Raw genomic sequence first — 15,936 nt, forward strand, 5'->3', positions numbered from 1 at the left:
TAACTAATCTATCTTAGTCTCAATTTCTTCCCCTTTTAAATAAAGATGATGCCAACACTCAATCAATCCATCTTATACACTGCAGTGTGGAACAAGAGAATAACAATGCCCACTTTAAAGTATTATACAAATGAAAAGATTATTGTGATGTGTCCCTCAAAGTTTATACAGAGTTCCAGGCCTATTACTTCCCCCTAAATCTTCCAAATTAGGACAAAGCCACAGAACTTCTCAATAACCAGCCTTCCAAATAGTTTGAGGGGATAATGAAATGATGTAAGGGTTGTCCATGAAATCAGCACATCTCTGATCCCTTTTTGCACATAAGGAAGCTTTCCATTACAGAATAAAGGAAAAGACACTGTATCAATTTATAGGAATTGACCAATTTTGAGCTACGAGGTCCACATTTTAATTTTTATTTTTCACTACAGATGGGGTTTCACTGTGTTAGCCAGGATGTTCTCGATCTTCTCACCTCGTGATCCACCCGTCTCGGCCTCCCAAAGTGCTGGGATTACAGGCGTGAGCCACTGCGCCCGGCCTATGAGGGCCACTTTTACAGTCTATTTCTAACACACACTTCATGTGCCAGTCCCTCACTTCTCTATTATCAATTTTCCTTGTCATTTCAAACAGCAGATGTTCTACTGTTTCAAGTATCTGGTTTAAAAAGTTCAACACTCCCCAAATGGTACCTGTTCTAACAATTTCAAGGGGGAGTACAGCAGTCAAGAAAGTGACTATAGAGCCATTTTCCAAATTTTCTGAATTAAGCCCATCTTATTTTTGTGATTGGTGGGGATGGGGGAAGTCAATTTTTCCTGCTTAAAGCCATTTGGTTCTCATTTGCTCTCAAAGTCACAGATTTAATGTTTTTGTCATCTCACTCCCTCAGCCTTAACTCGAGGGGTGAAAACACATCTTTTATTCCAGTCAAAAGATGCCCAGGCTGTGAAAGAAGATAGTGAAAGTTTTTTGTGACCAATGATGACTTCTCTAACCACTCCTGAGCCCCTGGCCAGCTCTCTCCATGAACAGGACACTACACCAGATCTTTACCTAGATTCTAATTTCAACTCCACGCCAGCAGAGTGGAACCAGGCAAACCTAATTGTCACCTACTCTTCCATACTCATTGACACCCCTTCTCCCTTCCCTGCTTAGGCTTCTCTCCCTGATTCGGTTATGCTAGATTCTGTTATGCTAGATTGTGTTTGTTTATAAAAGCCAGATAGCCCAAAGAGTACCAGTTTGCAAGACATCAGGTGTTAATGTTCAGCTGAAAGTCAATTCCTCACTTTTACACTCTTAGACGTGAAGAATTTTGCTGTACAGAAATCTGTCTTGTACCCTGGAATATACACACAAAGTTGAGGGCTTTGTGTCTTTAAAACCAAATACACATAATACCCTTAGACAGACAAATCATATTATGCAATACAAGATTTCAACATTCCGGCACACTGCCAGGGCTTAATGGCCAGTCAGACGCTAAGTAAGGAAATGGGTTTGCATTAAACCTACAAATAAGTCAACAATCAATAGTTCAGTATTACAGTAAAAACTTGATGTGCCCTTTAAATTGCTTCTAGCATCATGCTTCTAACTCAAGTTCAGCTTCAGAAGCAAAACAAAACAAAGATGATCAAGCAAGAAGCTGAACACAACCTATTTTCAAAAGCACAAAGCTTTGGCATTTTGAAACTAAGCTGCTCCAGGATTTCACAGAAATCCTTTACAGTGTACCTGTAGGGCAGCAAACCTGAAAAATAATAGGCTGAGTTTTAGACAGTAAATTAAACTGACAGCTCAGCAAGCAGAAAACTATGGCCAAAAAAAAGCAAGCACCTGGAGATAAACGGATGAAATAGGTTTGGTCTTTCTGCAAAGTGAATGCCCCTCAACCACCACCTCCCAACACTCTGCAAGAGTTCACATCAGGGTTGAGAAAGTATGTTCTGGCTTCTCCCTCAATCACTGTTATTTTACTACTAACCTTGTGTAAATAAGAGCTATGCCTACCACATCCATTCAAAAGATGGTATACTTTTCTCCGGCACTGTGGGCTTTCTTCTCTTTATTTTGCTCTAAATGAAAGATCAATTACACTTCTATTTTATACTTTCACTAACTTTCCTCCTTCTAATACATTCTGAAAAAATTCACTCCTTTAAGAAAACAGTCTTAGTCTACAAATGAAATTTAAAGCCTAGGCAGCTAAGAGCACAGAATTAGACTCAAATCAACAGACTGGAGCTCTGGTATGGCATACCTAGCCTCTGCAAGTCTTAGCTTTCTCATCTGTGACATGGGGTTAACAATAAGTATCCACCTCAGAGGGTTGCTGGGAAGATTAAATGAGCAAGCCTAGGAAGTGCTTAGCACAGCATCTGAACATAATAAATGTTCAATAAACCTTGGCTTTTCCTCCCTGATGTTAGCTAGGGTAAAACAAAAGTCAATTTTTTTTTTTTGAGATGGAGTCTCGCTCTGTCACCCAGACTAGAGTGCAGTGGCACATCTCGGCTCACAGCAAGCTCCCCCTCCCAGGTTCACACCATTCTCCTGCCTCAGCCTCCTGAGTAGCTGGGACTACAGGCGCCCACCACCACGCCCAGCTAATCTTTTGTATTTTTTAGTAGAGACGGGGTTTCACCATGTTAGCCAGGATGGTCTCGATCTCCTGATCTCGGTTCACTGCAAGCTCCACCTCGCAGGTTCACGCCATTCTCCTGCCTCAGCCTCCCGAGTAGCTGGGACTACAGGCGCCTGCCATCACGCCCGGCTAATTTTTTTGTATTTTGTGGTGGAGGCGGGGTTTCACGGTGTTAGCCAGGATGGGAGAAGACTTTTTCTTTTTTTTAAGCCCTTTTAGAACCTTATAAATTAGCTGAGCAGATAAAATGACAGCACTCCACAACTGCTAATTTTTCCTACTGGAAAAACAATGTCTTCCTAGCACTCTGGGGGGCCAATGTAGAAGGATAACTTGAACTCAGGAGTTTGAGGCCAGCCTGGGCAACATAGCAAGACCCTGTCTATATTAAATAAATAATAATAATAATAATAAATAAAGGAGGGTTCACTGGTCTTTGTGCTTTAAATTTTAAAAGGTTTTCAATAAAACCTTTAGAGCACAAAAATAGATGTAATAAGATGGAAAAGGAGAGCACAGCAAGTAAAACAAATCTTAACAAAGATAAAAAGGTAAGCTGGGCATCATGGCCCAGAAACTCTGAGGGTGGAAGAAGCTCAAAGAACACAGAGGTGAGCCTCAATGTAGGACATACTGCAGTTGGAAGAGAACAGATTTTGGAACCAAATGGACATTGGTTCAAATCCTGGCTCTCTCATTTATTTGTGTGACCTGACTCTTAGTGTCATCATCTATAAAACGGACAAAGTATCTACACCTCAGAGTTACTCTGAGGATTATACAGAATGAAGATACATGTTCAACAGACAACAGGGACTCAATACATGGTAATCATTATTTTAGCCAAGCCAAGCACCATGTTTCATTCAGGTCATAAGGTTTGGAGTTAGACTAGGTTAAGTTCCAGGCTCTACAATTAACTAACAGTGTGACTTTGGGCAAAGTTTTTACTTAATTTTTCTTGTCTTCATTTGCTCTGAAGAAAGAGAGGATGCCCTCTGCTGTAGGACTGTTGTGAGGATTACACAAGTTAACATATGCTAATGCTGCACAGTGACTGGCACGGTTTATGGTCTTGTCCAAGGGCCATTTTGTTGGACTATTACACTAATTTTGGACTTTTCAATATAAAATGGATGTGAAAATGTTAAGTTCAAAAAGTAGAATCAATGGGTTAAAAATAGGAATTAAGAGGAAATTCCAGATTGGGCACGGTGGCTCATCCCTGTAATCCTAGAACTTTGGGAAGCCGAGGTAAGTGGATCACTTGAGGCCAAGAGTTCGAGACCAGCCTGGCCAATATGGTGAAACCCAACCTCTACAAAAAATACAAAAATTAGTCAGGCGTGGTGGTGCACACCTGTAATCCCAGCTACTCAGGAGGCTGAGACAAAAGAATCACTTGAACCTGGGAGGCAGAGGTTGCAGTGAGCTGAGATTGCGCCAGTACACTCCAGCTTGGGTGACAGAGTGAGACTCTGTCACAAAAAAAGAAAAAAAAAAAGTGTGTTGGGGGGGAATTCTAAACAAGGAAGTTAGGAAGTTATTTAACCTGAATATGAAATACTAAGTGAACTTTAACAAATTTAGCACCTTGATATGTTGGCACCAAAGCCTTTAAAGTTTAATACTACTCTCTCAAAGAATCAAAAACAAGAAATAATTTCTATTTTTAAGTTAGAGAAAAATGATTTCTTGATGAAAAATGTTTACATAGAAGGAGGGACTGACGAATTCGCATTGACTGCTTACACTGCACATGAGAAACGCCTCTCATGATTCACACAGCACATTTCTCTACCATTTAATTTCATGACATCCGGTCTCCAAGGTGCTGCGAAATAGAAGTAAATATAAATCACTTGCTTTTGAGAACAGGACTCCTTGATACAGCTTGGAATGCTATAAAGCCAGGAACAGAAATCACTGGAATTATTAATGAGAACTTTGTTAGGTCCAAAACTCAATATTTTGAACTTAAAGAATAGTCACTAGTTTACATGAGAAAATCAGAGTCCCATTTTATTTACTTAGTTTCAACTAAAAATCTGGAGACTCCCAGGTTCCTGTTCAGCAAGCGGCACTAACTGTCGCAACTCATTTCTGAAGGTAACCAACAGTCTCCCAACTCACCTCTCTGGCTTGATGCCCAGCCTCTCGCCACGGTCCATGTTAAGCGTGCCAGCGCCCTGGCCGTAACCGTAGCCTTTTGGCCCATATTTCTTTCCGTAGCAGGATTTGCAGTAGATCTCTTCATCGTGAATTGCCACTGTTGTACTATCTAAATTTTTCCTGCAAACCACTGCAGGGGAAAAAGTTAGACTTTACACATGTTCCAAAGACGCCTTTTTCCTTAGAACAATGGTGGCACACACATGGTCCACAAATGGTAAAGGCTGAGGCTCCCTCACATTCCTGGTTTATCCTGTGGCTTCCCAAAAGCCATGAGACAGCATCTGGACTGGCCAGCTACATTTGAGGATTATTTACATTTCTCCACCGATATGACAGTTGCTTCAGAAATGTATCAGAATATAACATCCAGAAGCCTCAAGCTTTATTTATTTTTAGTTTGTTTCTTTTATTTTGTATTCCCTTTCCTATGGTGCCGATCAAACTTTTACTATGATTTCCCTTTCTGGGAGATGATATTAAGGGAGCAAAGTGTCAGACGTGGCTATAAATTACTTAAACAAAAGGAATAAAACACCGCCTTGCTCCCAACCCTCAACACTCTTAATCTTTTCAGCTCTGTCTTACCAAGTCCTGTTAAATCACAACCTAACAAAGAACAGAAGGGTAGCTCAGTGCCTTGGGGGACTTGCCTCTGTATCCTTTCCTCCCCAGTAGACACCCCCTGGGATAAAAATAGTTTTAAATCCTGAATTCTAGTTTTCATCACTAGTCTAGACTGGGAAGAAGTATCACCCTTTCCTCTCCCCAGCAGCTTCTCCAGCAGTGATGAGCCTGTCTGAAAATCGTCAAGTGCTTTAAAGTCTGCATTTGTTTTCCCTTCTGTCCCAAAGGAGAATGCATTCTTTCTTGAAGGATCTCTTGCCACAGGACATTTCCACGTGTCCGACTTCATAAAACTGCCAAATGTCATCATGTTTCATCCAGACATTATTTCACTTTCTAAAACTTCAATTAAGCTTGACAAAAAAGTAAATTGTGAGGAAACTCACTGGTAGCACAATCTGGCAGCTGGAAATCAAAGATCAGAATTTCTCCCCCTTATTTAAAAGACAATTGTATGATGATGCGGAGTAGAATGATGGTTACCAAAGGCTCAGAAGGGTACGGTGTTGTGCCGGGAGGGAAGTGGGGAGAGTTAGTGGGTATACAAATATAGTGAATAAGATCTAGTATTTGATAGCACAACAGGATGATTACAGTCAACAATCATTCATTGTACGTTTAAAAATAAGAGAGTATAACTGGAATGTTGGTAACAAAAAAATAATGGCTTGAGGTGATGGATACCTCATTTAAGATGATGTGATTAACATACATTGTATGCCTGTAGCAAAGCACCTCATGTACCCCATAAATATATATACCTGCTATGTACCCATAAAAATTAAAAGTAAGAAAAATAAAAGGGGGGGGGTTCAATAAAAGGAAGGAGGACAAGGCCGGGCGCAGTGGCTGACGCCTGTAATCCCAGCACTTTGGGAGACTGAGGTGGGCGGATCACGAGGTCAGGAGATTGAGACCATTCTGGCTAAGACAGTGAAACCCCGTCTCTACTAAAAAGAAAAAATTAGCAGGGCGTGGTGGCGGGCGCCGGTAGTCCCAGCTACTCGGCAGGCTGAGGCAGGAGAATGGCGTAAACACGGGAGGCGGAGCTTGCAGTGAGCCCAGGTCGCGCCACTGCACTCCAGCCTGGGCGACAGAGCGAGATTCCATTTAAAAAAAAAACAAAAACAAAAACAAAAAACTAAAAACAACAACAACAACCAAAAAAAAGGAGGACAAAAGGAAGGACAGCAAAGAGGAAGGGGGGGAAGGAGGACTAGCTGGCTGGTTTAAAATAGAGTTAAATTTTGAAAGTTCTATTATCTTAGACTAAAGTCTTCTATGGTAGAATGAAATGACATCTACTCTGGAATCTAACTGTTCGGGCTCAAGTGCTGAAATACACATACCTAAAGATAACTATATCTTAAACCATATTTAAGCTAACACTGCTGAAGGACAACTACCCTTCACAGACAGAATAAATGTAAATAAATGTAAAAACTGTTTTGAAAAACCTGTATGAACCAAAACAAGTGTAAGTATATGAAAATGTTACTATATAACCACCCCTTTCTTCCCCAGTCCTCATCCCTGTTCTCTGCAGTAAAATTCTCATAGGTCTGCAAACTACTCTGAATTATTTCCTTAAAAGGCTTTAGTCAGCGGAGACAAATATTAGAAAGGATTGGTAGAAATGACCAGTAAAGAACTTGACATTTAGTAAAACAAATGTCAACAGCATACATGTATGTGTTGTTTTATTATGGTGTAGACATTGTGGCTTAACCTAGACACATGAAACTGAGAGCAATTTCTGAAGTATTTGCATTCTGTTTCCATACTTTCTTAGTTGCAAGCCTGCTGAAAAATAGATTCCTTTTTTAAAAAAGTAACTCCTAAAAGAAATGGTTAAACCAAGTCTTCTGAGGAACAGTAGCATAATTATTATGGAGGCATACATAGGGAACACTCCTATGTAGTATTCTTATTTTTTTGTAACTGCAACTTTCTGTTGTCTGCAAAGCAGTTATGCGATTAAAGAGGTCCAGATACCTTGAATGCTGGCTCCAATGAGGGACAAGGACTATTCAAATTTGAGAAAAGAAGTCTTTTCCTGAAGATTATTTCTCAACGTAACCAATTTTTAACCTATGGTTTTCTGCAGGAATTTTCCCTGTACAATACTATTGATAAGGCGAACATCTGCCCGTATGGGTGGGTTTATCTGACATAATCATTCACTGAAGAAAATTCTGTCATTAAGTCAGAAGATGACTAATGATGTGCTTTCTTAAGTTGCTACTCTACAGTTTTAAAACCGAAGACTTTGTTGTCATTAAAGGGAACCCGAGAAAGAGAAAGCTGGGCTGGATGATGAGCAATTCATCTACTCAAAAATGGGAGCTAAGCGCTTGCAATGTGCCAGAAACTGTGCTAGGTGCCAGACCATATAAGCGACACGCAGCTCTCAGTGAGGTGGGGGAGGCAGATGTGTTAACAAAGTAAAGGCCAAAACAGAGGCCAAGAGCTATGGGGACACAAAGGGAGGCGGTGTGTCTTGGGCCACCCCTCCTGTCTTCGCTGCTAGCCTCGGCATTTACAACATCTAAGACGACTGGTAAAAACCATTCGTGCTTTCAAAATGATCTTTGTTTGCAAAACCACAATTTTTCCTTAAATAGGCATATTGAAGCTTTGTACATACAGATTCCGTCAGAGGTGGAGCACGGGGAGCTACTTACTGCAGAGAAAGCAGCAGCGGTGGAAGCTCCTGCCATCACACTGCACCTCTTCTGCGTGGTACACGGTCCTCCCGCAGGCCCCACACTTGTTACCACCTCCCCAGACAGGCATTCTGAAGGAATAAAGGCTTCATTAGAATGTCCCTGTGCTGGTCGTACAGCTCCCTAGAGGGCTGTTTAAGCCCAGGAACAGCTGCAGATTTTTGTTTCTTTATGAACCTCTCTAACCACATCTTTCAAAGACCCGCGTTCCTCCAAAATAACCTCGTCTCCTCTCCCAAATCACAACTCTTACATTAGGAAACTGGCTTGTCGTGCACAAGATTTTTTTTTTTTTTTTTTCCTGCCAGACAAAGGAGCTGCATTCAATACAACAGTACAGGTCACCAGGAACAAAACAAACTATGCCATTAGACTCCACAGGAGTCAAGAAAGAAGCGTGGGGAGGGGAAAGGCAAGCTTTGTCCCCCTCCCTAACATGCCCATTTTTAATAAACATTTTTTTAAAACTCAGCTGAAGATCTTACCCTTGGGTGGAGGTCTTAATTACATGTTTATAATGCATTGTGACAACACTAAATTCTTAACATTTAATATATATAAGCTATGACACGCTTTCTAGGGAAGAAAGTGTGTTGTTCTGCAAGAACAAGTTTTACATTTGTTTGCTGAAATTACATGATTGTAGTGTAAATAGCTGTGTCTGTGACTCATACAACTGCATGTACGGAGCCTTTGCTGTAACCACAACAAACGCCCATCCAGATGGCTCTGGCTTAAGTTTCTATGCTTCACTAACCCCAAGGCCCACTAGTCCAGCCAACAGTTGGATTTTCCTCTTTGACAAGTCAGTCAGGCCATACAGAATGTGCCACAAGTTCCCTTCCTACCAATTGAACTGTTTGCTGAGCATGCAGGAATAGCCTCTGAACCGTATGGCCTGCTGTAAAGGGCAAGCTGGAAGTACAGATCCTAGGCTGTCTTGCTGTCATGTAAGGCCAACATTTTCTCATCTCCCTTCTCAACAAATCGGTCTGCCTCGACCACTTTAAAATGCCTGGTTCTGGCCAGGCATGGTGGCTCATGCCTGTAATCCCAACATTTTGGGAGGCCAAGGTGGGTGGATCACCTGAGGTCAGGAGTTTGAGACCAGCCTGACCAACACAGTGAAACCATGTCTCTACTAAATTAAAAAAAAAAAAAATTAGCCAGGTGTGGTGGCGGATGCCTGCAATCCCAGCTACCGGGGAGGCTGAGGCAGGAGAATTGCTCGAACCAGGAAGCAGAGGTTGCATTGAGCCAAGATTGCACCACTGCACTCCAGCCTGGGTGACAGTGCGAGACTCTGACCAAAAAAAAAAAAAAAAAAAACCTGGTTCTGAATGGCCAGCTTCCTCAGATGCCTTAACCAATATAGAAAGTCATCCTGCTAAGAAGGCAAGTTATGTCTGCCCTGCCTTGAGTGGTATCTAAAAACACAAGCAATTAATTCCCCTTTCCCCGTCATCCTTTTCGGGCTTCCTTCTGTAAAGTGGCATTTGCAGCCCTTGCCTGTCAAGTCTCCTTAGATAGGTTGCTTGCCTCTCTAGGAAACAGGTGGCTAATAAGGCCGAGGCCTCTTACTAACCTAAACCTGGCTGCTAAGTAGAAAAGACTTAAGAGTCTCCAATCGTTAAAAGCAAAAGGGATGTGGGGAATTCTCATCCTACCCCATTAAGGTGATCCAGAACCTGACAATTTCCTGAACACAAAGATGAGGCCTTTCCAAAAGAAAGATTAATGGAGCCGATCACTGCGGTGGGCAACTTTCCAGCACTCAGTATTCTCTTGCCTCTCTTCTGGTGATACCTTCCCTAGACTGTCTTCTGGAAAAGCAGCCATCTCATCTCTTTCTTAGACCGTGTGGTTTAGAGAAGTGCTTATTAAAATGTGGTCTCCTGGTGATGGATGGGCCACTCTTCTTGTTACCAATTTGAGACAAAATTCAGGTAAGCATTTAGAAACTTTTATGCCACAAGAACTAAGAGAAGATCAGTGAACTCATCTTGTTGAACAGAGCCATCGGTCTGTACTTGGAAATTAAAAATAACAGTCCTTTACTGATATGGTTTGGCTGTGTCCTCACCCAAATCTCATCTGGAATTGTAGCTCCCATAATTCCCATGTGTTGTGGGAGGGACCTGGTGGGAGGTAACTGAACCCTGTGGGTGGGTCTTTTGTGTGCTGGTCTTGTGGTAGTGAATAAGTCTCACAAAATCTGATGGTTTAATAAAGGGGAGTTGCCCTGCACGCGCTCTCTTGCCTGCTGCCATGTGAGATGTGACTTTGATCCTCATTCACCTTCTGCCATAATTGTGAGGTCTCCCCAACTATGTGGAACTGTGAGTCAATTAAACTACTTTCCTTTATAAATTACCCAGTCTCAGGTATGTCTTTATTAGCAGCGTGACCACAGACTAACACATTTACCATAGATGGTTTGAAAAGCACTGGTTTTAGATGGTATTGATTCTACCCCTATCTTCATCTGTTTCGTGTTGCTATAACAGGATACCAGAGACCAGGTAATTTATAAAGAATAGACTGAGAATATAAAGATTTGAAGGCTGGGAAGTCCAAGATCAAGGTACGGCAGGTTTAGCGTCTGCTAAGGGCCCCATCTGTGCTGCAGAATGGTGCCTCCAATGCAGCATCCTCTGGAGGCCAGGAACACTGTACCTTACATGGCAGAAGAACAGAAAGGGTGAACCCGCTCCCACCAGGCCTTTTCATGGTGGTACTAATCCTTTGAAGAGAGTGGATCCCTCAGGACCTAAACATCTCCCATTAGGCCCAACTCCCAACGTTGTTGCATTGGGAATTGTTTTAACATGATTCTCAGAGGGGACAAAAACACTCAAACCATAGCAATCCCCAACCCCAGGGCTGGGCATGTGACTCGGTCACGGCCAATCAACTGTGCCTTATCTTATCCTGCATGCCTCAGTTATGAGCCAGTAAATTCCCTTCTTAAGTCATTTGGAATTGGAGCTCCTGTTCCTTAAAACAACACACACACACCACACATACACACAGACACACACACATGCGCCTGACTGCTATGGCTTGTTATCACTAAACTGTAAGTCTGAATTTGCAAAAAGCCAACTTCTCTTAACCAGACAGGCACAAAGTCATTCCAAGGGTCCACAGATGTTACCAGGCTTACCATGAAGGCATCCACATAGGATCAGTATCTTGCAACAATAGGACATGTTTACAAGCTTTCCTTTTGTAGTTGCATAAATCTTTTCTTCTCCTCCCTGGAGACAGGCACTCCATTGTTTAAATCCAGACTGAAACGTAAGCCTGGCTGTAAAACCTAAGACATAAAGCCTTGGCTCCAACAGCCTGCACTGACCTGTGTTTGTAGTACAGTTAGTGACACTGACTTTGCCCACTGCCTCCAAAGTTACCTGTATTCTGAATGCTCATGGATGCAGCAGCCATCTGCTGGAAGTTCCCTCATGATTCCTGCAGAACCAAAGGCCAGAATCCAGGCCTACAGGTAATGACACTACAATTACTTACACTGGATCCTAAGTATCAACTGGTTCTTAACATACTTTGTTGTTGTCAAGGCATTTCTATTATTGAAGCATTTCTCATATTAGAAAGTGAACTGTTAATACCAACTTGGTATTTTTCATTTTCACACATATTTACTTTGGAGCAATCACCAGTAAGGAGCCAGATTGCTATCACGACTGAGGTTAGACTATGCTGTCTTTGAATAACACTTAAAAATACATTAAAAGGAAAACGCAACTAATAACCTTGTTATTCTCTTCCATACCATTGAAGAACAGCCTGGATTTTTAAGATAAAAGGAATATCTTCCCTTTCTTTATGTAATTCAGGGTTTCTTTAAACTTACTTATTCTAAGTTAACTGCACCAGCCAAATGTGAATGTGTCAGCTTTTCAGGAGATACTTACCCAAGTTCCACAGCATTCAACTTACTGTGCAATAAGTTTCTGGTCCCTTGAGGGTGGGGACCACATCTCTGTATTCTCCACACCATCTACCAGAGTATGTGCATATATCAAAATATTACAGTTCTATCCCGTTTAAGGACTTTCCTAAGGATTTCTAAATAACCTTTTCTGTGACAGAGGGAAATGATGTAACATAAAGAGCATCCTCAGAAAGTTTCAGTTGGATTTACATTTTTTTTTTTAAGATGGATAGGGAGCCAGGCGTGGTGGCTCATGCCTGTAATCCCAACGCTTTGGAAGGCTGAGGCAGGAGGACTGCTTGAGCCCAGGAGCTCAAGACCAGTCTGGGTAACATAGGGAGGCCCTATATTACCTATATTTAAAACAAATTTAAAAAGAAATTAGCCAGGCGTGGTGGCACACACCTCTGGTCCCAGCTTCTTGGGAGGCTGAAGGGGGAGGATTGCTTATGCCAGGCATGTCAAGACTACAGTGAGCTATGATCGCACCCCTGCACTCCAGCCTGGGCAACAGAGCAAGATGACCCTGTCTCCAAAAAAAAAAAAAAAAAAAAAAAAAAAAAGTGGATGGGGATAGTTGAATATTCCTTATATTGTTCTCTACTTTGTATGCCTGAAATATTTCATAATGGAAAGGACGAGGGAGAGTAAGTAGACTGACTGGTTTAAGCACACCTGAGTTAACGCCACCGTTATCACAGCTGCGCAACCTCGGGCTTCATTTCCTCAAGCTAAAAATGGGGACAGGGGGCTCTCTCCACCCACAGAAATATTGTGAAGGCAAGATAAGGTAAGCCAATGCCTTGGCAGGAATCCAGTAGCTGTCAGCTTGAAGACAAAGGGGACATCTCACTCTATCCGGCCTGCTATCAGTACTCTAGTAGGAAAACCCACCAACCAGCACCTAGAACATAGCTGCAGAGCAACAAACGAGGTAAGGAAAAAACTGAGCTGATTGGTCACTATCAACCTTCCTTTTTGGGGACATTAAAATGCACTCCAAAGTAAAGCAACAGTTCCCACATATGGTGGTGACTAAGAAACAAAGTTCAAATTTACACTTTTAGCTTGAACCTCTAATGGACATTTCCTGAATTTGGCTGGAAGAAGTGTGATGATCTTCCATTTCGGTCACTCTTGGCATTGCTGTGCATATAAAAAAAAAAAAAAAGCAAGTCTTCATTTTTCTTACAAGCCTTTGGCCACACTACTCCACTACAGCTGTCATTAATCACAGCAAACTGGATTTGCACTAAGCAAATCTGGGCTGCATGCCTTTCCCAAATCCTATGCATTCATTTACAGAATGGTAAGAGCAAAAATAAAATTTATATCTGATAAAATAGGGCAAATTCTGTTTCTCAGTCTTCTTCCTTGTTTTTCAGTGTCTGAAAGAGTTCCAGCACTATGACTGACCCACTGTATTAGATGTTACAATGTGATTTATATCTGAACACCTATGTGCAATTTCTCCTTGCTGCCTCTCCTTAGCCTAAGATACCACCCAAAATTCATAAGACTCACCCATGGGGAAAAACTGATATAGTCTAAGTCTGAGTCGTCTTATGGTACAGTTACCTCATTCTCTAGATAACTGTGGTAGGAGTCATTAAGAAATAACTTTAGGCAGATGGAGAGGAAAAGGGGTCCTTGGGAAGCTTTCCTTGTTTAAAGCATCTCTGGAAAAGTTTCCTGTAAAGCCCTGGCTCCTAGAGCCTGGCCGGCAACCTTTGATATGCAAATGCAGGCCATGTGGGTCATGCAAATGCCCTACCTGTGCCTGGTCACATGGCAGCCCCCACATATCCCCACATGTGTGGAACATCATGGCGCCCTGTATTTGCATATTAAAAAGCTAAGGTGTGAGGGTCAGCTTTTTCTTGGACTACGTGAATGATATGCCTGGTCAAACCAATCCCCTAAGCCCTGTGTAAATCAGACATCCTCTCCTCCAGCCTCTGCAAATATACCTGGCTGGTATCCGTGGCAGGTGGGAACCTCCTCTTTGGCCTTTGGAGCCGCCCTCCCTCTGTCTCTGTACTGGGGAGCTTCTTCCTTCTGTCTTCTCCCTTCTTGCTTATTAAACTCTCCGCTCCTTAAAACCACTCCATGTGTGTCCGTGTCGTTTTATCTAAACCGGCGGGAGGACCACGAACCCTTGTGTTCCTGCACTCATGAGAGCCGTATCATAACTGAGAGCTGACTACCTGGGCCATTCTCATACCATTAGTGCTGCATTTACTGTCTTACTTTAGAATGGGAATGACTTGAATCTATGAAATTCAAATCTATATGTTACCATTTAAAGTTTAAGTTATCTGCTCTGAAATTAAAAGTTTGGATTGAATCAGTCTATATTGTATATTTACCCAGATTCTCAATGCCTCCAGAAGCTTTGACATTGTATTACTACATGTAAGGCCTTATTATTACACTAGAACCTGACTGTAATCCAATTTCCCCTAAAGGAGAATTTATTATAAAATATAGTCTCATTTTGAGCCACATCCAGGGGGAGTTACTTGTTAAAGAATGTAAGTTAGTGGCACTGTCCCTGGTTACAATGACTTTTTAGCAAGGCCAGGATTTGACAGCTGTAGTTAATCGGAAATTAAGCTTTCAGTTGATGCCTGTTCTACAAATTTTTTCTTCTGTTACCCCAACTACCCACTTAGTCTACTTTTCTTATGGAAGTGAATACCACTGAACCAAGGATGAACTCTTCATGTCTTAGTGATCAGCTCCATACTCCATCTGGCTCCTCCTACTGAAGCCAAATCCTCAACCTGGCCTTTAAGTCAGTTTAGCATAAGGGCAAAGTAAGAACACATGTTTGGAGTCCAGAAGTGTCATTTCTCTCATCTGTAAACTTAGGGCAACAGTACCTTTTTTAGAGAGTTAAGAACAGTACCATCTTTATAGAGTTATAGATGAGATAATGCTTGCATAGTCGGGACTCAAATGATAGTATCAATATTTAGCAATGTTCTAACCTTTGTTATCAATACTCATCTTGCCCTACCATCTCACATATGTATTCCTTCCTTATCCCCCAAACCCTCCCCATCAAGGCAACTGTCTTACCTCCTTTCCATCCAGCTAACTTCATTTCTGTGTCTCAAGTAATTTTTCTAGGGTAGAGGCAGCTTATAAGCACTGTAAAATGCTTTACTGTTTATGAAGCTCTCATATAATTCAACAATATTTCATAAGCCATGTACTGGGCTAGGGGCTGAGGATAAATGGGTCATAAGGAAAGGCCCGTTTTGCACAGAGTTCTACTTTGGTGGTAAAAACATGTGGACAAATAATAGCAATACAATAAATAACACAGAGGCATGCAAAAAGGGCTTCTGCACCGTTTACTTTCACAGGCATGACGAAACAGTCATCTTGCAGATCCACTGATAGTGGATTCCTGAAACTACGTTGAGAAAGATTCTGAAATTCAGTCCAGGTTCTACAATCAAGAGAACTGTGATTAATTATTTTTGCCATGGAAACCACAATACACATGCCACCTTTCAGACATGCCAGATGTAAAAGAAACAGCGCGGAGCTTAGAATCAGATAGACACAAGCTGGTTGAAAAAGCCAGTTATCAGCTCCGTGATCCTGGCAAAATTTCCTTAACCTCTGAGCCTTAACTTCCTCAGAGGTAACCTGGAAATGGATGAGAACTGTCTTATAGGTGGTTGTAAAGATTTAATGAGATAAAGTTTGTAAAGTACCTGGCAAAGAGCCTGTACTCCACAAATGGGCGGGCTTCCTTTTCCTTTAGGAACACTCGGGGCCTG

At 41.9% G+C, this 15,936-nt stretch overlaps 1 protein-coding gene across 3 annotated transcripts in view; it reads right to left on the minus strand.

The window, feature by feature from the left end:
* Positions 1-15,936, minus strand: part of CSRP2 (cysteine and glycine-rich protein 2) — a 24,758-nt gene that overhangs the window by 2,570 nt on the left and 6,252 nt on the right. For 2 of the 3 annotated variants that reach the window (XM_011981390.1, XM_011981389.1), the window contains exons 2-3: positions 8,143-8,255; positions 4,793-4,961 (exon numbers count right to left, since the gene is read on the minus strand). In XM_011981390.1, coding sequence (XP_011836780.1) covers positions 4,793-4,961; positions 8,143-8,254 — 281 coding nt within the window. In that variant the 5' untranslated portion in view covers position 8,255. Of the gene's footprint in view, positions 1-4,411; positions 4,562-4,792; positions 4,962-8,142; positions 8,256-15,936 lie in introns of all 3 variants that reach the window. The other variant, XM_011981388.1, reaches the window with a different exon arrangement.

Source organism: Mandrillus leucophaeus, unplaced genomic scaffold (genome assembly GCF_000951045.1).
Source record: "Mandrillus leucophaeus isolate KB7577 unplaced genomic scaffold, Mleu.le_1.0 Scaffold225, whole genome shotgun sequence".
NCBI classification, from domain to species: Eukaryota; Metazoa; Chordata; class Mammalia; order Primates; family Cercopithecidae; genus Mandrillus; species Mandrillus leucophaeus.